The sequence below is a fragment of the Hirundo rustica genome, chromosome 1 (genome assembly GCF_015227805.2).
Source record: "Hirundo rustica isolate bHirRus1 chromosome 1, bHirRus1.pri.v3, whole genome shotgun sequence".
In the NCBI taxonomy this organism is placed as follows: Eukaryota; Metazoa; Chordata; class Aves; order Passeriformes; family Hirundinidae; genus Hirundo; species Hirundo rustica.
Genome location: NC_053450.1, coordinates 21,590,938 through 21,618,848, shown reverse-complemented (window position 1 = coordinate 21,618,848; position 27,911 = coordinate 21,590,938). Strand labels below are relative to the sequence as shown.

The 27,911-nt window shown below is 39.6% G+C and overlaps 1 protein-coding gene across 8 annotated transcripts in view; it reads left to right on the top strand.

Moving 5' to 3' along the window:
* Window positions 1-27,911, top strand: part of VPS13B (vacuolar protein sorting 13 homolog B) — a 428,881-nt gene that overhangs the window by 391,053 nt on the left and 9,917 nt on the right. For all 8 annotated transcript variants that reach the window (XM_040076409.1, XM_040076406.1, XM_040076434.1 and 5 more), the window contains 16 exons: window positions 304-459; window positions 1,782-2,045; window positions 2,197-2,280; window positions 2,448-2,623; window positions 3,109-3,279; window positions 3,938-4,139; window positions 5,137-5,325; window positions 5,739-5,885; window positions 7,088-7,359; window positions 8,901-9,028; window positions 9,629-9,828; window positions 12,360-12,478; window positions 13,651-14,465; window positions 18,655-18,831; window positions 19,811-19,981; window positions 26,568-26,744. In XM_040076409.1, coding sequence (XP_039932343.1) covers window positions 304-459; window positions 1,782-2,045; window positions 2,197-2,280; window positions 2,448-2,623; window positions 3,109-3,279; window positions 3,938-4,139; window positions 5,137-5,325; window positions 5,739-5,885; window positions 7,088-7,359; window positions 8,901-9,028; window positions 9,629-9,828; window positions 12,360-12,478; window positions 13,651-14,465; window positions 18,655-18,831; window positions 19,811-19,981; window positions 26,568-26,744 — 3,448 coding nt within the window. The remainder of the gene's footprint in view (window positions 1-303; window positions 460-1,781; window positions 2,046-2,196; window positions 2,281-2,447; window positions 2,624-3,108; window positions 3,280-3,937; window positions 4,140-5,136; window positions 5,326-5,738; window positions 5,886-7,087; window positions 7,360-8,900; window positions 9,029-9,628; window positions 9,829-12,359; window positions 12,479-13,650; window positions 14,466-18,654; window positions 18,832-19,810; window positions 19,982-26,567; window positions 26,745-27,911) is intronic.

Sequence of the window (27,911 nt, the reverse complement as noted above, 5' to 3'; positions counted from 1 at the left end):
GCTCTCTAGTCTACTTGCCTTTTTTCTGTGAACAGTTGTGTGCCTGGATGTTAAATATACTGTTAAAGCAGGTAATTTATGGAAATGCACAATTCAAAGCCATTTTATGGTATTGTTGCTTCTTCTGATTGTGTCTGAAATCACAGAATTGCAGACGGAATGGATCATTCAGACAACTGGTGTGCTCAGCATTGCTGAGATTTCAAACCAAGGATCTTTCTCTGTCATGGGAATTTATATCCTACTGCAAGGCACTTTTTTTCCCCCGGTTATGTATTGAACTAGTGATTTCTTTCTTTCCAGCTGTTACACATCTGCATCGAAGGCTGGGGAAACTGGCGGTGGTCTGAGCCATTCAGTGTGGACAATACAGGGACCTTTATTCGCACCATTCAGTACAAGGGCCGGACAGCATCGCTTGTTATCAAGGTTCAGCAGCTCAGTGGAGTGCAGAAGCAAGTAAGGATTTGATCCAGTTAGGAAAAAATAACATGAGTAATTTAAACTGTTGCCTATTCATGAATTAGTCACTTTTATTTATTCTCTCGTACTGGGATCTGCAAAAAACAAGTATAGCAGTCTTTTGGGGCTATTTGGGGGAATTTTTACAACTTTTGTCTTCACTTTGGTGTTGATCTTAGCATTTAAAAGCTCAGTTACCAACATGTATTTTATATGCTCCAGTAATCATCCCTTTGTGTGGTTCATAAGTTCTGACAGTGCTGAGTTACACAATCTTTTACATGTTTTAAGCTCTTGAGAAACAGATTTCTCTCTCATTTTTTTTAAGAAACTGTTCATAATATATTCTGGGTTGTAATTCAGTCCTCCATATTTTTTAAAGTGAAAGAATTACCAAATTAGCATTTGAAAATGAGCTGCTGTGCAGTAACTTTTCCCTTTACTATTTTTGTAAAGAGATGTGTAAATAACACTGCAGTCGTTCTGCCTGCACTGGCAGAAGCCAGAGCATGTGGTGGACAGATCATGCTCAGCTCATGGATGTGGCAGAGCTGTACTGCACAACAGTGCGGCTGACCAGACAGGAGCAGTGCCTGGTGTCACAGAAAGCCCTGCTGAGTGTTCACATGGTGGGCTGTGTTCCCTCCTTCATGAAAAAAGAAATGATTATGGTTGGACAGGGATACATGTGGAATGGTGTTCCCTGCTATAGCTTGGAAAAAGCCAGATACGTCTCTACAGTAAACAGTTTATGCATGATGGACAGCAACAATTCAGAGTCTAATTTGGTCATTTTCTAGGTGTGAGTACTTAAATACAGAAACACATTACAGTCATTTAATGAAATTATAAGCTTTAAAATGGCAGACATACTGTGAAAGGTCTGGGTCATTGGCTTGGGATTGGAATGTGAAGTATCAGTGGAGACCTTTCTGAAGTACATCCCTGTGACTGCTCAGAAATGTCTCAGCATTCAGAGACCATCGCAGACCAAACCAGAACTGTCAGCTGTGGGCAGTACTGCTGAGCTCAGTGGGAAGGAAGGAAGGAAAGTGGATATGTTATGTGTTTCTTTCAAGCGTGGATACTGCCTTAGCAATATTTCAAGCATTTTAATGGCTAGATTTCTATGAAACTGGACATACATTTGGCCAATAAAAATAGTGTTTCACCAGTCACTGCCTTCAGCAGTGCTCGGGAAAACCCGAAGCAGGGAGATTATTCTTCTACAGGTTTTCACTCTCTAATTCAATTTTGACCTTTTTTTTATTTCCCCCCACAACTGTTTACATAAGAGCTCTATTTTTTGTGTGTTTTAGATCCTAATCTGTGGAAGACAGACAGTCTGTAGTTACCTTTCTGAAAGTATTGAACTGAAAGTGGTTCAGCATTACATTAGTCAAGATGGACAGGCTGTTGTTAAAGAACACATCAACTGCCTTGCAGCCAAGCAGAAATTGCCTTCATATATCCTAGAAAACAATGAGCTCACTGAATTGAGCGTGAAATCTACAGGAGATGAAGACTGGTCCCAAGATGTATGTCTAAGTTCTAAACACACAGAGCACAGCACTGTCATTCAGGTATGACTAGAAATGGGTGTATGGAATAGAGCATTAAAAGCGTCTGAGAGAACTGAGCACTTGGTATTTAGACTTCTATTTGATATAATGAAACAGTGAATGTTATCATCCTGAAATAATGTTAGTGTCATGCTGGTCTTTCTACAAACAGGTACCGTCTTCAAAGAGTTCAATTACATATGTGTGGTGCACAGTTTTGACTTTAGAGCCCAATTCGCATGTGCAACAGCGATTAGTAAGTACATTTAATGTCTCTGAAACATAAATGCTTATGCCTTATATGTCATATAATAAATTCAGGTCAGAATGACCCACTGTAAAGATTTATCAATAGCTTGTTTCAATAGTTGTAATACCAAAATAAAATTGGCTTGAAATTGGTGTATTTTTTTCTTTCTGTAGATTGTTTTCAGCCCTCTTTTCATTGTAAGGAGCCATCTTCCAGACCCTATTATCATACATATAGAGAAAAGAAGCCTGGGACTGAATGAAACACAAGTGATTCCAGGGAAAGGGCAAGAGAAAGCACTGCAAAATATAGAACCTGATCTTACACACCACCTGACTTTTCAAGCCAGGTAATAAAATACTCATTTTCCTTGAAAATGATTCATTTGTATGGAAAAGAAAAAATAATTTACAGTTCGACTTCTGCATTTTTTCCAAAAGTACGCCATGCCCAGAGGGGATATGACAGAACAAGTATATGTAGCTGAAATGATACCGGAGGAAATATTAAATTTGGTATAACTAGCCTAAGCACACTGCCATTTGTTTGATTAAGCAGTCCATATTCTTGTGTTTTAAAAAATAAGTTCCTGAATTATCTTGAAATATTTTTTTGAGAATACTGAAGAGTTTTTAGGGTCATTACGGTGTCATAACAAATCCATGCATGTCAGTAAATTCTCAGGAAATTGTTGGACATCGTAACTTGATTCATCCACGATTAGCGTGAGAGTGTTCTTGCTGCAGAGTACACTTGTGAAGCCTCATTAGAGAAAATGTTAATTCTAATGCTTGATCTCATTGTGTAAGTGACTGAGTCTGTTTTCAATGACAGGGAAGAAGATGATCCATCAGAATGTGCAGTCCCTATCTCAACCACTCTGATTAAACAGATAGCAACTAAATCCCATCCGGGTGGCAACGCCAGCCAAGTGCTCTCCGAGTTCTATGGCACTGCTAGTCCTCCCCAGCCTGCATGGCCTTATAACAGGAAGGATTCAGACAGGTAAGCATTGGTAAACCTTCTTCATGACTGTTGCATTGCCTTTCCAAATAAACTAAAATCACATTCTGGAAGGCTATATGTGATGAACATTGAATGTATTTTCAGCAATTACATAATTCTTGCATGTAAACTGCAGAATCTGTGGCAGGTGGGGAAAAAAGTTAGGTCAGCCTCAGGGCTGCCTTTGTTTATACTGAGAAGATTGCATCAGTATGGATTTTTAAAAAATGGAACCACTTTTTTGTGAATGCACTTTCTTTACTGCAGCTCTAGAGGCTGTTGTTTATTCAGCTGCTGTTTGTTTCAGTAGAGAGACAGGGAGTTGATGCAGAAGTAGTTGGGGAAACAAAAAGGAAATGTAATTTGATGACTACAAAAGTCACAGGTTTAGGTCCGAGGGACAGTGGTAACTGTTAAGGCTTTTATTAATTGACTAAATTGAGGTTGATCTTGTGGAGTTAAAAATATGCCTTTATAACCTACACCTATCTAGATCTTTCTGACAACGCCTCAGTGTGTTCCAGAATGATAAGGTAAGAAGGGAAGTTTTTCTATTTCACAACCAGAAAAGCCTTGCAAATTTCTGAAAATGACACCTTAGCATTTTTAATCTTGAATCCATTAGTCCTTTATGTTTTTGCTTATTTGTTTCTGCCAGCAGTGAACAGCTCTCCCAGTGGGATAGTCCAATGCGGGTAAAGCTGTCAGTGTGGAAACCATGTGTTAAAACTGTGCTGATTGAACTCCTGCCCTGGGCATTGCTTATCAATCAATCCAAGTGGGACCTCTGGCTGTTTGAAGGAGAGAAGATTCTTCTTCAAGTACCTAGTGGGAAAGTAATTATACCCCCCAACTTTGAGGTAACTTTGCTGTTCACATTAGCGGGCACAGTTCTGCTAAACACACTGATACTGAAGAGTGGTTGCTACTCCAGATGATTCCCATTTTCCAGTCCCTGTGTCTGTCTGTTAGTCATATGATGAGGACTAGCAATAACAATAGGAATTCACCACACTGACTGAGTCACCGAGTGGGTAACACAGCATACTTGGTAGTGATGTTTGAAAAACAACATCCTAAAAATGCATAGTTAAAAATTGTCTGCAAGACAAATCTTCTAGGAAGGCCTTCATTCCATCAGCAGCCTTCTCCCTTTCCTCTCAGTTCAGCCAGAATCTGCAACACGGGTGTAAGGTAGCAGCCCAGAAAAATTGCTATCAAGTCCAAGTAAAGACTTTGGCTCCTGCTGTGCCAACGTGTCACTTGGGAAATTGCTGACCACAGTAGCAAAATTGACAGCCTGAAAGGAATGTATGGTTTGAGAGCACTTTATGTTGTGTTATTCCATAGCTTTTAATGTTACTAAGGAAAGCTGATAATGACACTGAATGAATTACAATAGAGGAAGATTTTTTCAGAATGCCTGCCTTCCTTAGTTCCGTGTAATGGATCTTCCCACATATCTTGGCAGTGCACATTCTTTTTTATTACAACTCTGATATTCTTTAGTTTTGAAATAATTAAGGTGATTTGACACAGCAGCTTGCTAATTCCAATTGAGCAATTTGATACTTCCTGTTTATTCTGTTATCTTTTTTCCCCCCCATGTATGTCAGTTAATAAACAAAAGGTCTGCCTGGTAACACATCTCAGTGTAGACCACGCCTTTGATCCCCTGTGAGGATAAGTTCCTTATCCACCTCGTGGTTTTATCCATCCTTGTACCACATAGAAAGAATCAGAGGCAGAAAGGCAGGAAATTGTATTCACTGCCAACTGGAAACGATCTTTAGAACTGTAGTAGAAATGTATCAAATTGTGAACAACTGATAATCAGTCTGTTTTTTTCACTTGCAGGAAGCTTTTCAGGTTGGAATATACTGGGCAAACACTAATACTGTACACAAATCAGTGGCAATTAAACTGGTTCATAATGTGACCTCCCCAAAATGGAAGGATGCTGATAATGGGGAAGTAGTAACGTTGGATGAAGAAGGTTTTGTTGAAGCTGAAATTAAACTTGGTGCTTTTCCAGGTCATCAGAAGGTTAGAAAAAAAATTATAATGATTTGTAACTTTATCATGTAAAAACAAAGTCAAATAGCAGATAAAACAATCAAATGTATGCAGTGTGAAAGCTTCTCCCTAATTATGTTAATATATGTCAAACATAAAGAGAGTATAAACAATGTGTGAAATATAATTTAAATAATTAGATTGCCAAAAACATACTGTGCAACCCATAAAGATAATACAATTTATCCTGGAAAAAGAATTAATGAATTCTCAGTCTTGTTTGGATAACACTGACAGATGCAACTTCAAAAGTATGTGATGCAGCTCCAGTTACAAAGTGCGAGAATATGGAGAGGATTTCTTTGATGAGAAAGAAAACAGCAATTCTGTTGTTTCTATTTGTGGTTTTGTGTGACTTCATCACAATTTTTATTGTCTTCCAGTTGTGTGAATTCTGCATTTCTTCCATGGTTCGACAAGGTATACAAATTCTACAGATAGAAGATAAGACAACAATAATCAATGATACATCATATCAAATCTATTACAGGCCACAGCTTTTTATTTCCAAACCCGACTCAGAAGAAGAGGTAAAGCACTGTAGATACTGGTTTTGTTCGTCATCTGTGGAAAATGGTTGTTTACATCTGTATCTGTATTTAGATGAGCTACATATAGCAGAGCTTGGAACAGAAACCTTTAGACATAATAATCATAAAGTAATTTATATCATTTAGAATACTGCATCCTGGGTAAATTCAGCTCCAGTAATTAACTGTGTTCAGAAATCTGTGCAAACAGCAAATTCTTGCACATTGCAAAATTAGTTCTGCCTGTTCTCCATCTGTTCAGGCCCTAATGGCCATTTCTGTAAAATAGGCAGCGTAATCCGTAGTAGCTGTTGAAAATGTTCTCAGAATTTTTACTGAGTTTGCGTGTAAAAGAGGTATATTGGCTTGGCAGGCTGAAAATGTTTTGTTATCCTTTTGGGAAGATTCCAGTTATCTGAGCAGAGCTGCAGAACTAGAGACATGCCCAAAGTTTATGTATTTCATAAACTCCATCAAATTGTGAATATCAGTTTTCTAATAATCTCACAGAATATTTAAGGGCTAGCTTGCAGGAACCAAAATGTATGCACGGTCAATATATTTTAATCAACCATTTATACATATTTATTGAAGATTATATTTATAATAAAATATGTGGAAGGAATTCTCAGGGTCAAACTTACTAGAAGAGCTGGCAGATCAACAAATTTTTAGAGGTCCTATTTCTGTATTATTTTCCTTTTGCTTTTGTTTTCTTCTCATCAGTATCTACAGTTGCGCATCACACATTTTGTGGCAGTCTTATGGGAATTGGGAGAATGAGGCTAAAATCTATTCTTAATTTTGTAACTCTAAATGGATTTTGTTCACACAGTTTTGTTACAGGAATGTCATTTGATTTTGGTAGAGCTGTTGTGGTACTGAGAGACGACTGTAGATCACAGAATTACCAGAATCACAGAAGGGGTTGGGTTGAAAGGGACCTTAAAGATCATCTGGACCCAAACCCCTCAGCATGGGTAAAGACGTCTTCCACTAGACCCGGTTGCTCAGGACCCCCAGATAGCTGTGCTACAAACCTCCTGAAGACAGAATCTGGCCAAATAGCCTTTAATGCAGTGCACTGAGTGCAACCTTTAGTTAGTCATGGCTGTTTGGGAACGTTCCGTCCAAAATCCACACGAGTAAACCTCCTTTTAGGAGCCAGCACGCCGCGCTACCACCACCTTTTCTGTTTCCAGGACTTCCGCTCACCCGACAGCACGGTGTTCAGCGTCGGCCCGGCCGGGGCAGGCTGCAGCGGGGCGCTGAGCGCCGTGCCCTGCTGGGCCCTGCTGTCGGAGCCGGCTCCCTCGGCGGCCGGGGCGACTCTCGGGGACAGGCGCGTGGTGCTGAGCTTCAGCGCCGGGAGCCGCGAGCTCTGGAGCCTGCCGGCCGTCGTCGGCGCCCAGGTGGCGAGGCAGAGCGTGGCGGTGCCCACGGGCGCGCCTGCCGAAGGTGGATTCTGTACCAGGTACTGTGCGCTCAGCAGCAGCCGGCTTGGCTTGCAGCTGTAAAGCCTCAGCTAGTCAGAAACCATAAGAGATTAATGCAAAAGTCAAAGTCACTCGTGCCCTCCATATGTAAAGGCAAGTCTTACTTTAATTTAAAAATCCTTACCTTCTGATGGTTTGGACGCTTTTCTTGTAAATGGTTTAGCGATGTGACCGTGTACAAGTCGTACACTTTTTAGAATGTATGTCCTGCTGGGGTTTTTCTGTGCATGCAGTTAAGAGCATGAAAAGCTTATATTGGGGAATTAAGAATTTTTTTTAAATTTGTGAACGGCAGTTTAAGAGTTCAAGGGCAGTGTGTAATTATACAATACAAAAATTTAGGTTTTGTTTATAAAAGATAGACATATTTTTGTAAGCATTCTAAGAGGATAAAGAAGAAAAGACAAAAGGGATGAAACTATTTTGATATTACAGCAAGGAAAGATGTCAAGTTTTAAAGCTTGAACTGTGCAATTGTGCATTCTCCATACGAACTTATGGAACCAACTAGTTAAAAATAGCAGTCTGGTGACCTGTCAGATGAGCAGCTTCAGTTCTTGAACCTGATATCTGAATCTATTCTTGCTTATACTGGTACGAACAAGAAACAATCTGCTGAAATTAGAGAAGCTACATCAGTATATATTACCAGAGATGTGATCTTTCTCTTGCCTGAAGTGCTTGATATTATTCAAGCTGTCACACAGTTCCTCTGCAGAGTCCAAGAGGTGTCAGTTATGATGCTAAAGATTCTCACACAAACTTCAGACTTAAAAAAAAAATTAATGGAAACAATAAGGGAAGGTTTCCTTATCATTCTGCCGCAGACACAGAGAATTTCATGTTCCTAATCAGATTTTCAGACTTTGGATTGTTTTAAAATTACCATGAGTTTAAGGGTTTTTAGCAATAGGCAATAAATTTGCACGAGAGAAAAAAGAAAGAATTCATGTTTATGCATGAAAATATGTTATGTAGCTAATAAGTAGCACTAAATTAATTTAATCTCATTTTGGAAACTGATGGAGTGATGATCCATAACATTAACATTTAAAAAAGCAATAGCATTGTGGATCATTCCAGGGGAGCAGTCAGTTAGATTTACATATTTGTTCAAATATTTTTCATGTGTACCGGAGAAGTATCCATGCAAATTCTTCTGGAAAATTTTAAAAGATTTATGTTGAAAATTTGGGCCTACAATCTCATGTTTTTAATTTAATGTAAATCTCTGCTGGCTAGGACTCTTATCTTGTAGACACACATGTTCAATTTTACTCATGAGTACTCTCCATGAGGCAATTTCTTCTGTCATGTTTTTTAGGCTATTTCCACATAATCTTCTGTTGAAGTGGAGATGTGTACTTGCCTAAATGTAGATAAATATCTATGGACTTGGAACTTGATCATAAAGAATCTTACAGATGCTAGTTTTGAATGTTTTTAATTGTTCAGGATAATAATATGTAAAGATTTCATCCAAAACAGGCATAATCCAATATATCTGCCTCTGTTTTAGAGCTATAGCACTGACTTATCAAGAGCATCTTGGCGTGACGTACCTAACACTTACAGAAGATCCTAGTCCTCGTATAATTATCCACAATAGGTGCTCCATTCCATTGCTTGTAAAAGAGAATTTCAAAGGTAGGTACTATGCAATAGGTAGAAACGGTGCACAGTAGTAGTATAACTTATTTTACTGTATCTCCAGTCCAAAACTGAGTTCAATGTGTGTTGTGGTTGTAGCGAGAACTTGATGCTCTCATGAAGGTCTGTCCCAAAGTGAGTGATTCTGGAAGCTATTGGAGCTAACTGTGAGAGCAGGAGTATGAACTTAAGTATTTTGTCTCTGGACTTTTGGGTCTCCCTGGTTCCAGCTGTCAAGGTGACTCAGCTGTAGGAAATCCATAGGCAGTGCAGTTTTGTTGACATCAAATTTTTCGATTCCCTGCAACATTTATATTTCCTCAGATTTGCAAATGTAACACAAAACATGTTGTCAAAAGTCTGGTTACAGTAAGTTAACATCATGATCTGCAGAACATTATTTCTCTAAAACTTTATGAAATAGAAATAGAAAAGGAAAAACCCCAAACATAATTTTCTAACCAATAGAAAAGCAATGTTTTTTATTTATTAGGAATATTTCAGACAGAACGTTCCTCATTTGTGCAAGCATAGATGATTTTTGATGTCATACAGGTTTCAGAAAGCTCTGATCTTGTATATTTTATAAAATTTCAGATACACCAAAGTTTGAAGTTTACTGTAGAAAGATTCCAGCTGAATGTTCGGTTCATCATGAACTTTACCATCAAATCTCCAGCTATCCAGATTGCAAAACAAGAGATTTATTGCCCAGTATTCTCCTGAAAGCGGTGTCGTCAGATGAATTAGTAAATGAATGGAGTGATTTTGTGGACATCAACAACCAAGGAACACAAGTAAATCATTATTAACTACCTCCTAGTTAACACCATAAATGGTTGTCTTTCTGACCTGCACAGTGCATTGTTCTTCTGCAATAAGTGTATCCTTTCTGTTGGTTTAAGGCGTTCTGTTTAATTCCTGGGAACTCTCCTGCCTAACTAAGCCCCTTCCTGTGGAAGTTCTAGAACACAGGCTCTCTTCTTTACTGTCTCTTTTTTAAAATAGCTAGATTGAAAGTAGAGGCTTCCTAACATTGATTTTTTTTCCCCCCTTTTTAATCACCTGGTGCTGGCTGGAATAATCAGTCTTGAAAATTTCTGGGCTCTGTAAGCAAAGAATGCCACAAGACCCAGGAAAAATTGGTGACTTAATTATCACAGAAATTTTATCTTTTTATCTTGCAAGAATCATCATGGTCATTCTCCTCTCCATCTTTACAGAAGCTGATTGTGTCTTTCTAAAACAAAACAACCCCTCCCTTTTCTTTCCTTCTGTTATTTTTCTCTGGGACTTGAGGTAAATGAAAGCTTCCTTGACTGGAGTAATTCTTTTTGATGGGAATTTTTTCCATCTTTGAAGTCATTAGTTTACATGGAATCAACATAAACTACTTGGCTCTTTGAAAGAAATACTAGTTTCAGATGTTTTCCCTGGGCACCAATCACAAAATGCTCTTGATTATTGAGTGTTATGTTATATAGCAAGTAGTTCAGTTCCATTCAGCAAGCCAGTCAAGCAATGCAAGGTTTCAAATTTCAGTCATTAATGTTATGCCAGAGCAGGGTTCTTTATAAGTATCTGGCTCCTAGGAGGAATTAGATGCTAAGACAACATTTGGGGATCATTGTCTACTTGAACAGCTCTCCAAAAAAAGTATAGCCTTCTGTTACTGAAGTTTTAGGGTGTACATGTTGAAAATTTTCCCAGGATTTCTAAGTCTGTCTTTCTCTTAGGAAACTGTGAATATAAGTGAATAAGGAATGTACGAATAATGTCTCATACAATTCAGTTCAGGTTGTGAAATAATGGATTTGAAGGATCTTAGGTAATTTGTGTTTCTTCTATGTAGTCACAGATAGGTACTCCTTTTTCTATTAGAAAGTAAATTTAAAACTGCTTAAGACTAATACCTTAATAAATATTGAAGTATTTATCATCAGAATCATCTGAAACTGGAATTAAAAATTACCGATCTTCAAGATCAGTGGAGGTTTATTTAGAATAATTGGAGTTTTGAAAATTCTGTGTCCTTTTTTTCTCCAATTTCATGTAGGATTGTGAATCTCTTCCAGACAAGCAAAGGATTAAAACTGCCTTGTCAAAATTAGAAATTCTCTTATATGTAATTGTCAGAAGAATAATATTAATGACATTTAATAATCTACACAAGATTATTATAATCTAACAGATATAGCCTAACAAGAATCAGTTTAAGTTGGCTAAACTTCCAATTGTTTTTGCTTCTGTTGACTTCTTAACAGCAGTAAAGATCCTTCAAGACAACTAGCTGTTTATTTTACCTGTGCTAGCCCAATATCTTTGTGCTTTTTCTCGAGTTTACATTCCTTTATATTATAGCTTCTGTCATTGCAATCTAGTAAAGAGTTGTGTTGGTAGTAACCTTACAGGAAACGAGAAGCTAGCTTGCTCTAACAAGGAGTACTGTGAATTTTCCAAACCTTTAAAAGATCTTAATCATTTATATTCTGGAGAAACACAAAACTTGTATGGAAATATTACAGAATTAAGCTACAAAAGCAGTTAATCACTTCTTTAAGTAGGATATTCCTAAAGACAGCTTGTCTGGAATGAAAGTTTGTACACCTGTAAGCAAGACAGAAACCTGTTGTCAAAATCCCATTTTTCCTGCCTTTTTAGATGCTTTCTAAAGCCTCTAAAGCATCCTGCCTTTTTATACTTTCCAATAGATTTTTACCATTTCCTTATGGCGGCACCTTGCCTGTAAAGGTGTTCTTACAAAGCAATTTACCTTAAAAATGTGTACAGTCTTGAGTTGTTAATGCAAGTTTTCATGGATCCAAAATGTTACTTACTTTTCAGTCTTCATGTGTTTTACATCATGCTATCAGCCATTCATCTACCCAGCTCTGACCTAGGGCATAACAACATAATGTTAGTCTAGCGTTTGTTTTCTAGAGGAGAAAGTGAGATATTTTAGAGCTCCAGGAAAATGCCTTCCGTCTTAATCCAAAATCACAAATTATAGTTTCCTGTTTATTCTTCTCATATAAACTCCACCCTCCCCAGAACATCTTGCTTTTTTCTGGAGAAGTTTCTTATTAAAATGTATTCAATTATGCATTTGACTGATGAGATACAAACTTAATCTCCCTGTATAACTGAAATACTTAAAGTATCAGAGCAGTTGTTTCCTGAATTACTGAAATCTGACTTTTTTCCTGAACAGTATCCTGATTTGAGTAAAAGATCTCAACCAGAAGGCATTGATTGCATTAATTTAATTTATGACATTAAAAATAGTGATTTTGGTTACATTCCATGTGTTTTTATCCCTCTCCTCTAGATTGTGTTCTTAACTGGCTTTGGTTGTGTTTATGTGGACATCACCCATCACTGTGGGACATTAGTCATAACCTTGGCCCCAGAAGGAAGAGCAGGACCCGTTGGTATCAACCTCAACAGGTACATAAAGCACATAAAAGATGATTAAAAGCATTGCTGAGAGCTCAGTCGGCTTTCTAAGTGTTAACTGACTTAGAAATTTTGGCTGAACTATTTGTTTTGTTTAATACTGCTGCATGCTCTGTAGCATGTGTTTAGACCATATGGCTTTGTATATCACAGTTAAATGGACAGTCTAACATCAAAAGTCATGTCACTTTAGGGTAAACATTAGATGACCGCTACCAAAGAGGACCTGAGTTGTTCATTAAAAAAATATATATATACATTTTCCATAATAATTAATTTTGAGTGTGTTCATCAATTTAAAATGTATTTAGCCTGGTCCTGCCATTTGTAATCTTACAAGCTCCCAAAAATTTAATATGCAAGAGCTGTAAAATTAGCCTTACAGTTAGTAATTAATCATGCTTGATTATAACACCCTTCTTTAGAAGATTTCCCCACTTCCAAAATACACCACAATCTGGTCCTCAGCTTCATTCAAGTGCAATTATAACACTACTTATTTCTAAGCTGCAGAATGCTTGGCCTCCAGCAATCCTGTTGCAATTAGGGTGGAATTTGTTGTACTGTTTATATTTGCATTGTAATTAAGTATTAATCCCCAAGCAACTGGTAGTCAGCAGTATCTAATAGTCCATTTAAACCTAGTCAAACTTGGCAATGAGCAGTTTATGTTGCAAGGGGGAGACCCTCAATGCCATCAGTATAAAAATACTGCCGTGGCTTCATTGGAGGGCACTCACTGCATCCGATGTGAAATGATTATCTCTAATAGTCACCTTCAGTGAAACAGCTGAGGCTGTACATAAACTGTCAGAAAAGTGTATTTGTGGTGTGTTTTAATATCTGAGTCTGAAGCAAATGCAATAGGGAATTACTATATAGATAGAGATGTTCCTGTCCAATCAATCCTGCTGACTGATAAAAAAGACACAGACAGCCCTGGTATAGATGTATACTGTCTCATTTCTTAGAAGACCTCCTGGGTGGTACTCACTGTGGTGATTTTAAGGTTGCCAAATCCCAGTAACATTAGCAGGACTTACACAGTGAGTTTCCCACGTATTATATAGAGAATGTCTCTCTTGAGAGCTCTTCGAGCAAGCAAGATACCAGGTGAACTCAAAAGACAGGAAGCAATAAAACTTCTTTTCCCTTCTGTCTAGAACTCAAGAGCAGACCCTGTCACTGAAAATGTTCATCAGTCAGTTAAGTCTTGCTGCATTTGATGATATTACAAACCACAAAGTGTCGTCGGAACTCCTGCGTCTCACAGCAGACAATGTTTTCCTCCACATGACCCCAGGCACCGGCTCCCTGTCACAGGAATTCCAGCAGGACTCTGTGGAAGGCCTCCCACAGTTTCATAGTCTCCAAGTGTATTGTGAAGACTTGCAACTGGACAATCAGTTGTACAGCAAATCCAATTTCCATTTTGCAGTCCTGCTGTGCCAAGAAGAGAAAAACGAAACCGCGCAGTGGTCAAGAATGAACAATCTCCTTGTTTGTAACAAAGATTTGGAAAGCTATAAGGAGAACTGCTTTATAAAACTCTGTATTGCTTTTTCTGAGGAAGAGAATTTCACGTTTCATGTGAATGACCTCAGCTTTGAGCTCAAACCAGCTAGGCTGTACGTGGAAGACACTTTTGTTTACTACATTAAGACTTTGTTCGATACATATCTTCCAGAAAACAAAACTGCTTGTAAATCCATGAATGCTTCAGATACTACCCTGATAGTGCCTGAACAAGTGAGAGAGCATGCAAGAGCTTTAGTCAAGCCAGTGAAGCTAAGAAAATTAAAAATACAACCTGTTAATCTCCTTGTCAGTATTCATGCTTCCTTGAAACTGTATATAGCCTCGGATCACACGCCTCTCTCCTTCTCTGTGTTTGAGCGAGGACCCATCTTCACCACAGCCAGGCAACTTGTCCATGCCTTGGCCATGCATTACGCTGCTGGAGCACTTTTCAGAGCAGGTCAGTACTTTCCCTTAACAAGCAACATTTTTGTTGGGCACCAGGATTCTGTGACTGTTGCTTGAGTACCCTAGATTTTACCATAAAATTTTTGTTCTCCTTAGACACTGTTTGATAACAATACTTTCAGACACGTTTCAGGTCCTGTCATAGAACAGAAGGGAAATAAAATAGCTGAGCAGGCACCAGTGAAGATTTGCAACGTTGTGCTAAACATTAGCCAGCTACCTGAAGGCTTTAGCCACCAGAAACCCTGAACACAGCATAAAAATGTGTTCTAGCTGGCTTAGATTTTGTCATTTTATAGTATAACACTAGTCAAAATCAACCCACATTCCTTACATAAACTCCCCAAAACAGTGTTTAATCAAATTATTCAGCATGTTGCTCTGCGTTCAGAACTAAATTATAGACCTGAATGTTGTTTTGTTGTTAAAGCTCCTTTTGGCTGCAGTTTATGATTAGAAGTCTGTCTTTCTTCATACTGCTTTCGATCTGAACTGGCACACAGATGTTTGTTGTCCTTTGATCCAAGAACCATGAAGTTTGCTGTTAGTAACTTTTTCTCATATAGGATCAATAGCAAACAATTTTTTTAAGTTATCAGGTACATTTTGTTTTCCATAAACACTAATGTAGAAATACTGAAATCTGGTCTTCGATGTGTCTCTGTGCAGCACAGAATTTGTGCCCGAGACAGAAGGAAGCTCCTCCATGATCATACACAAGTAACATACTCCACACTGCACCATGGGATTTATTTTCCTGCAATACTAATAGTCAGATTTTCAGAGATCCTAATGCTTCCATTTGAGCTGGAAGCATAGCTGCAACCTGACTTCTGTGCACGCTTTCCAAAACTGTACATGTGTATTTCATCTATTTGTAGGTGCTGACCTTGTCTTTGACTGTGTGCGTACCTTGTTGTGACAACAGTATGCATAGTTGTGCACCAGAAGAGTGTATCAGTTCACTGTTTTCTTGCAATATTATGCTTGAAAAATTTGCAGGTTTTTCTTTTTTGCTACTTGTTTGGATTTGTTTTGTAGTTACATCTCATAGTACAGAAGGGCAGATCTAGTCACTTGGTAATTAAGAATGAAACTGTAGCCAAATATGGTCCGCAGTGTAAATGCTTCTCCCCCATCACTTGCTCTGGGATCAGTGATGTATCTGAAATCAAGCAGATTTAAGTATTAAGAATTGAGGTTTGCTTTGGTGGAACTTCAGGAAAATACATATACATATATACTTAACTCCCTGAAAGCACTAAAATTAAAATGTATTGTTTCAAAGGTGTCACCATGATTAAAGTGGTGAATTGTACTGATCAGTGTTTGCTTTAGCAAAGAAAATGGTTTATGTTGAAGACTTCGTGACACTTGTCAAAAAAGCTGACTGTTTCAACAAAGTAAAAAAGGAAGGAAAAAATCAAGCAAAAAGCTTTATATGATCTGCAAACCCCAAGTATTTTTCACACCATTAGCACAGTTGGTCTCTTATGGAAAAGGACCTTGTGCTCCTGCATTTTCACTACATTGATCTGCGATGTGGGTTGTTTGACCCCCTTTTGCTCACCACTGTCTCATGCATAAATCATTGGTAGCATCTGCACAGCCAGCCTTCCCACACAGCCGTACTTAAACTCAGGGATAGATGCTCTTTTGCCCTTAGCTGTGTGCAGAACCACTGCTGACCTGTGGGAGGGAGCAGGATTTGCCCCAAAGCTTGCTGAAGGGGGTGCATCAGGCTGCCCCATGTGTTGCAAAGGAGTGGTCAGAGTCCATTAAAGCCATGAATGGGGCTGGAGAGCTCTGTTCAAATATGCTGACTAGCATTGCTTATCTCAAATCAGCCAAACTTGCAATGGAATTCTCCTTTTCTAATTAAGTTGTCCCCTATAGAAAAGTTAATAAAATTCTGTTCAAAAATATCACTGGTACTGCATCTGACCCCATACTTGCCTATAAAGAAAATCATCTCTCTGCTAATACAGTCATATTTATTTCATGTCAGTGGATATAATTACTATGCATAAGTGGGAAATGGTAACCTGACGTGATACTGTATTTCTGCAAAGTAAAATGCCACAGAGAGCTCGTGAATTGAGGGATTATTTCTGGTTCCTCATTCTCCTATTCCTGCCTTACTCCCACACCTTCCTCTTTGGGTTGGGTGGTCCAGGCTGGCAGTGAAGTTTGCTCTGAGTATTGGCCAAGGAGTGTCACCCGTGCTGCAGGCTGCACATTATTCCCATACATTCTCCAAGAGTGAGCATGATCCATCAAGAGCTTCCCAAACCTGACAGGCCGGGAAAGATTACAACAGACCATCCCTGGCATACCAGGCAACCCCTCAATTTTGTGTTTAACTGTTTTCATTCCTGTTTTTTATCTATTTTACATTCCTGAAATGCTGGCTGGCCCAGCAGGTGAATGGAGTTGGAGTCCCCCATGTCCCAGGCTGGTGGTGCCTGCTGGGGATGTTGCAGGGCACCAAGGCACTAAGCTGCAGTATCCTGTAGCCACTTTCCATCACACCACCATGTAGGACAAGGAATGTCAACTATATTTAGGGGGGAAAAAGGGATCTAAGGAATTACTGCAATAATGTAGATCAGAAAAAGCAAAAAGAACACCTCTCTGGTCTGCACACACCTCCCCCACGCCTCCAGCTTTTCAGCATTTCACACAGTGGAAAAGATAATCTATTAAAAATCCTAGAGTGAGGGAATTGCAGGCCCAGCCTGGATCTCTGGCTTCCCCTGGCAGGAAAGGACTGCCAGGGGATGCTCCTTTCCAGGACAGCAGGACCACAATGTGTGTTGCTGCTCTCTGTTCATTGCGTTGCCAGTAGCACTTGGGTTTTGTTCTTGTAGTCCATCCTACCCTCTCTCTTATGTCCACTCTGGTTCCTGCTTTTTTATATTACAAGTACTGGAGTTCTCAACCTGCCAGAACAGAAATGTGGGACAGATTCAACAAGAATAATAGATTTTCCGGGAGCTTAGAATGATAATATGAGATTAATTCACTTCATATGAGTAACATTTTCTCTTCTGTTCAGTTTCATGATTCAGCCTTCCACAGGAATGACTGGGAGGGGTTAAAAGAAAACAAGAAAAGCATCTGGATAGCAGGAGTTTTCAATGATGAGACGGGAACGAGGAGGGCAGAGCGCAGATCAAGGGCCCTCATGGGAGACGAGGCCAGTCTGTCCATCCTTCAGTCTCCTGGCCCTGTCACACCTTCTGCCACTCTGCAGTGCCAGCTGAAATTCGTGGTACCAGGGCTCAAAGACCAAACAGTTCCTGTTTCACATTTATTGCCATTTCTGAATTGCTCTCTCTGGGCTGCCAAAAAAAGAGCTATGCAGCAGTGTTTCCCTAATAAATCTGCTGCCTACCAGCCTGAGAAAGACAAGACCTGCAAATAGCTTTCCAGCAACAGATTGCTGCGTGCTCAGCCATCCAGAAAGCTGCTGGCAACCCTGCGTTTATATAGGAAACCAGATCTGCAGATACTTCTCCTGGGATATGCATAAGGAATACTCCCCTATGAGTAACCTAATCAGCATGTAGATGTCATTGCTGTTTACACAACTGTACTGAGCAGAAGACATTTGTCTGGCTTTCGCTGCACTCTGAAAGAAAATGATCAGCTTAGAAGGGTTGGGGTGGATTTAAAATAACTTCTTAAGCACTTGTCAAAAATCTGCATCCCTTTTCCTAACACTCCATCAAGCAATTGACCTGCACACTCCTGTAAAGCAGTACATTGTATCAGTGTAAACTCCCTGTCACAATTCTATCACATAAGGATGTGAAATCACGACGCTGCCTTATAGCGTCTAAACCCGACCATCTGAGCTTGCAGCCCCATTCCTCTGTAGCTGAGGCTCTTGCATCCGCCTCCCTCACACACTTTTAGCAGAAATACGGGAAGCTCCTGGAAGGAAGTAATTCTAAAGCTATTTGTGAGTTTGCCAAAAGGATTTCTTTGATTTACAAAGTATGAAAGATTGCCATTTCTGAATTCATAGTGGATGAGTTATTTCCTGTGTTTTGCTCAAAGGAAGTTCATAATGCAATGAATTCTAGTGTGAAAAAGATAATTAAGGAATAACCTTTTCACAACTGCTGCTTCTGCAGTTTTTGCAGCTGTAACATGTGTCTGGTTTCTCCACACAGGCTGGGTTGTTGGATCGTTGGAAATTCTTGGAAGCCCGGCTAGTCTGGTGAGAAGCATAGGGAACGGCATCGCTGATTTCTTTAGGCTCCCCTATGAAGGGCTGACCAGAGGCCCAGGAGCATTTGTCAGTGGAGTTTCCAGAGGAACGACATCATTTGTAAAACACATTTCCAAAGGTAGAGCTTTCACTTTATTACTCCAACTACTGCTTTGTTGTCATGCATTGTTAAAGTTTTAAGCAATAAAATCTGCCCACCCTTCAGTCTCCTGGCCCTGCCATGTCTTGTGCTGCTCTGACGGTGCCAGTTGGAATTCCTGGTACCAGGGCTCAAAAACAGTTCCTGTTTAACTAAGCTAAGAGGGTAACAAGCTCACATGCGATGTCTCATGTATTAAACAGATCACCACTTTACTACAGTGCATGAGAATGTTTCAGAAACTTCAGAATTTTAAACCTCCCAGTGGGAAATAGATATTCACTCAGCAAGTATTTCATGTGATAACTGCAGAAGTATTAAAGGTGTTCTGCACTTCTGCTAGCCATGAGAAATTCTACACTCGGTCACCTCATCGTATTTATTATTTAAAAAAAAAAAAAAAAAAAAAAAAAAGTAGATACAGTTGTCATAGCTGTGTGAGTACGTGGATAGGATTTGACAGCGGGGCTGGCCTGCCATGGAACAGGAGGAGCTTTTCCTTTGCGAAGGCTGTACGAACAGTGCCATCGCGTGGCTCCAGCCGCCGCACGGGCGCACCGGCTGCCCCGGCGCTGGCTGCCGCTCCGAGCCTCCGCTCCGGCCTCCCGCAGGACGCGGCCTCGCGGCTCCTTCTGTAAATATTTGTTTACCTTTCCATCAACCCCCTCTCCATTTAGATTAGCCTTACACGAGTCAGGGAGCTGGAGAAGGATGTTCAGAGGAGCTTCTGTTCCCACCGCCCAGGCGAACCTGGAGCAGGCTGATGTAAAAGGCGTGACGCGGACCATAGCAGCAGCGTGGTGATGCTTAACAAGTAGTAAAGCGTGTTACACATGGGTGGCTGTTCACTTGACTTGCTGTTCTGCTCATAAGCTCAGTGTTGCAGCGAGGCAACGTCTCCGTGGTTTAAATTAAATCATTTTGATCCAGACCCAAATGTATATCTCCATGCGTTTAGGTACACTGACGTCAATTACCAATCTGGCAACAAGTCTTGCTCGGAATATGGATAGGCTGTCACTGGATGAGGAGCATTACAACAGACAAGAAGAATGGAGAAGGCAGCTTCCAGAGAGCCTGGGAGAAGGACTGAGACAAGGGCTCTCTCGTTTAGGCATTAGCCTTCTAGGTAATGTACTATTAAATATCAAGTTAAGTGATAATACTATTTTCTAATCTGCTCACTAGCCTTTTCTGACTGTGAGTTATAATTTCATATTCTAGGAGGGTTGATGTCTTCTTGTGAAAAAGCCTCGCAGTATGCATATTAGATACTGTTTATCAAGATTTAGTGATTTTTGTGTATGATTTTTGCTGATAAAATATTTGCAGATATAGAATGGGTTTGCACTTCCTTTGAAATAATATTTTTACTCATACATAATGTAGATCTGAGTGGGAAAAAAAGAATAATTCTGCATCGGGCAGCGTGACTTGTAACTAATTCAATATGAAGACGTCATCATGCTGATGTTTGCTTTCCAATGAATTATAGGAATGCCTTCTGAACCTGCTTGTTTTTGAAGCACTGTAGATATCAGAGATTCTTGGGTTTGTTTGAAAACCACTTCAACTTAGTGCAGATGTTAAGTAAGCTTTGATGAGGAATTCTGCTTTTACAAAGAGACCCAGATCATCCTGATTCAGTGTAATTTTATTCATCAAGCAGTCAAGTGGTTTGGTTAGAAGTAAAGATTACTCTATCCATTTCAAAATAGGACCTAAAAATTTGAAAACTAATCCACAGTGGAAAAAGTCTCTGCAAGAAGTTTTTCAGTAAGGGGCTGGATTTTCTAGGTTACTTTGACTTGTCACACAGCAAAGGAATGCAGAACTGTATTGTTTGGCAGAGTTTCTCAGTATGGATTAAACAGTATGAATCTCTTAGAGATCAAAGTGACCAAAAGCAGTCCAGTGCAAAAGGTTAGAAGAGCTGAAGCTTGAAAGGATTTGTCCTGTTTCCTAATCTTCAGTAGTGTACACAACTCCTAAATTTGCAACCGCAACCCTGAAAGCCCCAAAGAGGAAGTGGTAAAAATGTTACAAGTTTGGGTTAAGTTGCTGGGAATTATTTTAAGCAATAACATTAGATGATGTGAAGCACTGTCATTTGATAATGCCTGTAAACCGGCAAGCGAGTGTCCTGGGAGAAATGCGCATAAAGGAGAAATTCCATATATTAGTAGCCACTGTCCTAATAGTAAGCTGTTACTGGTGTTGCAAATCAAAGGCAGTTTGGAGGAGGTTTTACTTTTCCCTCTTGTTTTATTGGGCTAAGGGCAGTCAGGTTGAGACGCTGGATGAAAGGTTATACTTTTAGAAGCTCTGTGTCAGCCTGGTGTGTGTGTGCTGGTGAGATGGTTTGGTGATCTTGGCTCAGTTATTAATAAAACATCGAGGTAACATGGTGTCGATATCCCCTTCACTGACACACCAGAGCCCTTTGCAGCTAAAAACATCAGCTGTGCAGCCTGAAGTAAAGAGCAGAACTTTGCTGCTTTGGCTGTAACAAGACAAAGTTTCTGCTGTTCAGGAAAGCTGGGAACTCCTCACACACACGCACAAATACGCCGTTCCTGCACCTCCCTGCGCACTAGGATTCCGTGGTTCGCGGCAGCACACCCGACTTAAAAGCAAAACAAAAACATAGAGCTAGAATTCCAGTGTCCCTGATTCCCTAAGAAATCAAACTTCATGTTAGAAACTTAGATCTTCATATTAGCATTTAAACAGTGCTCCTCCACAAGCTAGGGTCTTGTTTTTATTCTCACTGTTATTGTTTAGGGATTGCTCCCTGCTAAATGCCTTTTTTCTTAGCAGTGGAGTCAGTGAAGCACTCCAATAGCTAGCAACAGTTACTGTATAGCTGGATGTGACAAGTATGGAACTCTCGCTAAGGGAGAAATCAGAAATATTCCACTTACTTTGTATGAGTTTTTTAATTAAACATGATTTTTAAAAAGCATGTTTCCTCTGTATAGGCAGCAGCATTCATATAAATTCTGTCAAAACCTGACTTATGAATAGACCTATGTTTCAATTTACAAACATGTCAGAAAACTGCTGCCATCCTGACCATTTAGTTTAAAGAATATTGTGGCTTCCCAAAAACAAAAAACCCAGTTGTAATTGAAGGGGTGTTATCACGGTGCAGCTTTTTTTCCCCGGCGTGTTCAGAATAAACATGACCATGCTTACTCTAAAAACACTTAAGGTTCTTCGTACATAAGAAAGTGAAGTGAAGCTGCATTTATTTTCCTCCACAAGGATGAAAAGTTTGATGAGCACAGAAATACAGAGAGCATGATTATTTGAAGCCGTATTCCTATGACTTTCTAATTGTAAAACCGAAAAGTGTGAAGGAGATCTCTACGATGGTCACAGTACTCTCGTGCTCGTAACAGCCATCTGATGCGTGCAGGCCGCTAAGACAATGGCAGATGTAGTTTTTGTGCCTAGGTGAAGTCATGTAAGAGCTGTCAATTCACCGATATGTTGTGGTATCTACCCAGAAAGTAGAGTTGCCTTTTTGATTTTTCTGAAAATCTGGCTCACAGTGGCCCTGATTCAGCAGAGCACTTAAGCATGTGCTTAAGAGCTTTGCTGAATCAGGGCCAAAATCATGTACTCTCGTCTCCTCCTCAGTGCAAGTTGTTCCCTGTGGTACATTCTTAAGTGCTTTGTCCTGTCTCATTTTAAATGACTCAAGCACTGTCAGGGTGTTGTTTGATTTGATTGTTATCTTTGGCCAGCTGTTGTCTTGTTTCTAGTTTGGGGGAGATTTCTGGGTCATTTTAGTAACACTTGTGCGTGAAAAGAAGTAACAGCTTATGATAGGTGTGTTTTTTTAATTTATGTTTAGGCAAAAATGCAGTGAAATTGTTTGTAAAATATTTAGGTGATTGACTCCCCACCGAGGGACTATCTTTTGCATTTTGCGTGACAGAGTCAAACTTAAAATAATAACTTAAAAGCATGTAAAAGAGACTATTTAAACTATAGGCTATATTTTTAACTGCTGGTCCAGGTGAAAAATATTATATTGAAGTGGCTGCCTTTAGGAAGTTGAGCGTATCTGAATAAGCAAAAAGCTGACAACTATTCAAAAAAGTTATTTTTTACAGTGGCAGAAGGGCTCAACATTTCAGTTGCTCCTTCCTGCTTTTGGGGAAGTGAATTGAGTCATATTGCCTGACAGTGTAACTGTCCTGGTAGAGAAGGCAAAGCCTGGGTTTCAGAAGCACAGATTTTTGTTATTACAGGTGGTGGCTGCTCTTGCTGTACACTATCGCTGAATCGCGGCCACTCTATGTTTGCCTATCTACAACATAAGACACCACAAGCCAGAGCTAATCCTGAAATTGTGTGCTATTCCACACACTAATTGTGCAACTCCATTAATGCATGGTAACAGGTGCTCTTTTCTTCGAGCTGCATTTTTATGTGATGTTTGCTGTGATGAGATTATGCTTCAGCCCTGGTTTTGGTGTGAAACATTTGCAGCAGTCCTGAAAGACAGCAGAGAAGAAGAAGCAAAATGGCTTCAGCCTGGCCAGCTTCCAGCCTCATGGCAAAGCATGGCCAGTTTCTCCTGGTGGGGGATGTTTTCCAGTTATGTCTTGCTCTGAAAATTTTGTCACGAGCAATCCGAGCTTTGCCAAGGTCTGTGAGCTGTGCTGTGCTCACCAAACTTTGTCCGTCTGCGCACAAACCAGTTGCTGTCCGTAATCAAATTCTTCTTGAAGTAATCCCGTGATGTAGTCTGAACTATCTGAATTTTGTAGCTATCAAAGTAACTTTTTTATTGTTACTGAGCAACATGTATTAACCAGAGTGCACCCCATCTGATGTTTAGCAGATGTTATGTTGTTGCTGGAACTTCTTTGGTCCAGTAATGGAAGAATATGTTTTTGTTTTGTTGCTTTGGTGTTTAATTTTATTGAGGTTTTCTTTATACATGCATAATCTGTGTGTACATATGTGGACATGCATATAAAATCAAATGCCTAGGGTAAGGAAAAAAAAAAGAAAAATGGAGAACAGTTTCATTTAATTTAAAAAAAAAATACTGGTCAAGGGACATTACAGGGAAAGGACAGGGACAGCAATAGGTCACCATGTGAGAGAGAATGAGAGTGGGAAGGGAGAACCCATTACATGTGGTTCCATGCTCTGTTTTCCTGATACCCTACTTAAATCTGCTGGGGAGAGACTTTCTGTGGAAAGTCCATCCTTCGTGGTGCTCCTGCCAAGAACCCTGTTAGAACACAAGAAGCCACAGGGGCACGGGGAAGATGTGCTTTGCAGAGTTTCTGGTGTGAGGAGTGCCCTGAACCTCACCTGCGTGTCGCCACTCTCTCGCTGTTGCTGGGTTTTGAGGCTGCTCAGGCTTTGCCCTGTGTTTTATTCCTTTGCTCACACGTGCTGCACACAGGAAAGGAGCTGCACAGATCTGGATTCCCGGTGCAAGGGTGGTAGGACCAGCCACTCCTCAATGAAAGAAGTAAGGTTTTAGTTTATTTTGTGATTTGTGGGCATGGCCATGGCACATAAATGAGTTAAGGCAATGAGTTGCGATTCAAGGTAAGGAATTACAGAGGAAAAGAAGATCATTGGTTGTATTTTTTGCAGGTAGAACAACAAGACTTGCAAAAGGATTTGTGGTACAAAAGGGCAATGTCTTCACAGAGCATGCATAAAATGCCAAAGTAACAGAAAGTGTGGAATTACTAGAAACTGGATAATTAAGCTATAGATTATTTTGGGCATTATATAAATATTCTTATATAACACAGTCAAAGCAGTTTTCATTCTGTTTCCTTGTCCTCGGAGCCTAATTCCAGCTGAGCAGTGCCTAGAGCATACCACAGGTCCTTTGGAGTAGGCTCTTATTTATTATTACCTTATAACTTTGCTCAAGTGTATTGCAGTAAATAATTTACTAGCGCTAGGACTTAGGTGGATTACATTTTATAAGGCAATAACTTCTGTTCTGAAAGTGCAGTTGTTGTGGATGACCTCAATAGATAGGGTGAAGGGGGTCACAGGATAGTATAATATCATAACTTAGCAGAACACCAAGTATTGTTTTATGCCTTCAAATGCATCCCAATTGCACAAAAGAAAAGACTGGACAAACAATCCCAATTGTGTAATGTGGTGTTGGGATACTATTTTAGTCAAGCAGCAGGAGCAGCTGGTAAGTACTAATGAATTGAAAATTGAATTGTTTCAATGGCATAGCATTAAGTAAAAAATTTCATGGCCTTTATGTTACAAAAGGTGAATGTTAGCTGCACACGCAGCTTCAGTGAGTGACCTCAACTAAAAACAGGCATCACTTCAAAGATAGACCAGCATTTTCTGTGGAAATACTATCCATTTGTCAAAAGGACAGAATTTGGAAGAATTCTCGCTAAGAGGAAAGGAAGGCATTTATGGGGGACGCAAGTTTCCTGAATTCCTGATAGACAGTATCTCAGGGACAAGGATCTGGGGAAATGCGTGCTGCTTCTCATTCTCGTCTTTTCTTTGGACAGTGACTGTGCACAAATACAATATTAGTTCTTGTTGTTGAAAGTCAGCAATTTCTTCATTTATCCAGTGACAATAACTAAAACCATCTGAAAACCAGTTAGCAGCTCACTGCCTAGTGCACGTCATGCTGGTAAACACATGGAACCAAATACCTCGGTTGCAATTGTCCAAATCTGTGGAATTATGCCTGGATTTCCTTCCACACACAAAGCAGTACTTTCAAAGATGTCTAGGTTGCACTGAAAATGCCTAGTAACCAGGGTGACACTCAGTCCTACTCCCTAAATAATTGTTTTATCTTGATATTTGCAGCTGCAGGTGCAAACTGAGACCTGAACAAGAAGCCAGCAGGCTTGCTTTTCACTGAGCAAAGCACCTCGGATTGGGCATGGTGTTGCTGTGTCCAATCCTTGTACCCTTAGTGATCTCCAAATAGCTTATCTATCAAAATTACAACAACTACAGACATGTCTGTGGTTAAGTGGCTAGCATAAACTCAAGATCAAAGAAATGTACCACCTCACATACCTGTTTACATTTAGGAAGATTTAAGTTGAAGTTCTCTGTTGATACTAAAAGCTGGGAAGGTCACTGTGTCACTTGTAAAAGTTTGACCCATGCGCATTAAAGTAAAATACGATGGTTTTCACAAAAAAAGTAACAAAAAGTCTCAAAGACTAATTCTGCTAATCTGAGTAATATATCAAAAGTTACATTAGCTTATGAACATTTCTGGCAGTGGAAGAGGTTATAAAAATGATCTATTGAATACAAACAGTTTTTATTCTCATGAAGTCAATCTCGCACTTACGTGAAAATCTCATTTCCATAGCAGCTCAAGTCATCTAAAACTGGAGGATTTTATTCCTAACATGACATTTTCAGAATTGTGACACAGAATGAACCAAATTAAATTAACTCAGCAAAAGCATTTAGCATAAGTAGTTGAAAGAGGAAAACATACTGTAAAGTTAGGTGATCTAAATGCTTGAAAAAAGAAAGTTAAGATTTAACTTAACTGAAGCTAAGACAGTGTTTGGCTAATTTGTCACATGCTAAATAACTATAAGAATGGGGTACAGTCTCTAATCCAAACAATATTCAGGTCCAGTCGTAAGATTTCCTCTTATTCTGGAATATTTATCTTCACTACTTACTGGAGACTCTTGTTTTTTCAGGTGCAATTGCTGGGATTGTGGATCAGCCGATGCAGAATTTTCAGCGAGTATCTGAGGCCCAAGCTTCTGCTGGGCATAAAGCCAGAGGGGTCATCTCGGGTGTGGGGAAGGGGATCATGGGCGTCTTCACGAAGCCCATTGGAGGGGCAGCTGAGCTCGTCTCCCAGACAGGTTACGGTGAGTTTCACATTTTCAACACCTCCATTTAAATTTTAAAATGCTATTCAGATACAACCTGCTATGTCTTACTTATCCAGCTCAGTATTGTGTGACTTAGAGAAAGGTTTGAAAATGCCACTGCTAAAAACTTACAAATGCTCTGCTGCTTCTCTGAAATGCCATCGTGTTGTGCTTCTCTCTTGTGTGATCTTCTCTGATCAGTGATGTACAGCCACAGAAACACAGAATGCAGAAAGCATGAAGTAATTCTTGGAATACAGTAGAATTAGTTACAGAAACATATGCGCTTGCAAAATAGTTTTTGACATAAAAGGATTAGAGCAACACTATGTCCAATTAGAGTGTTATTTTGAGATCGCTTTGTTATGGCAGGGAAAGAGTTGGGCTATCTCTACACAAAGAGTGAGTTAGATTCCTGGGAGAAAGAAGTGAGTCGTGTAGTAGGAGCTTCCCCTTTGAACTGGAGCTTCACGAGAAGACAGTCCTGTTTTCAGTTACATGGGTAACCTTAGAGCAACCAGAGGTGGAGTTTCCAGCTAGACCTGGCACTTAATGGTGCTAAATCCTTTCAAATTGATGGGAACAATTCTGGACAAACAAAAAGTGTAAAAGATAAAAATAAAATATCAAAATACACTAATTTATTTGTTTCCAGTATCAATAAGTTAGGTTCAGTTTGAATATTTAAGAAGAAATGGTGGTTGGAGGCAGTCAGGGAAGAGAAGCAGGAAATTGATAGAAAAACAACGTGTCAATAATTCCACCTCATTAATTATACCAGGCAAATCTTGAATATTTAAACCTTTAATCACTAACAATGTTTATGCTTGTGCTGTGTTGATTAGAACATGATTAATTCTCATAGAGCTTAAGTTTAGGATGCTTCCCACAACATTCACAGCTCATTCCATCTTGTAAAAGAAATAATGAACTAATTATTACAATTCTTTTAAATCAACTTTATCTTGTTTGTATGAGCATAAATAGTAACTGTATCCTGAATAATACACCCCATAGGTGTAAAACCCATTCAGCAAAATCAGAAGTTTTTTTCTGTTGTCGGCTGTCTCTGTGTTGGCCTTGCTGCCAAGGACATTATTATTTCTAGATTAATTCTGCCGCTGTCTTTATCAAGAAACTCATAGTAGTAGAGGCACACTTTTC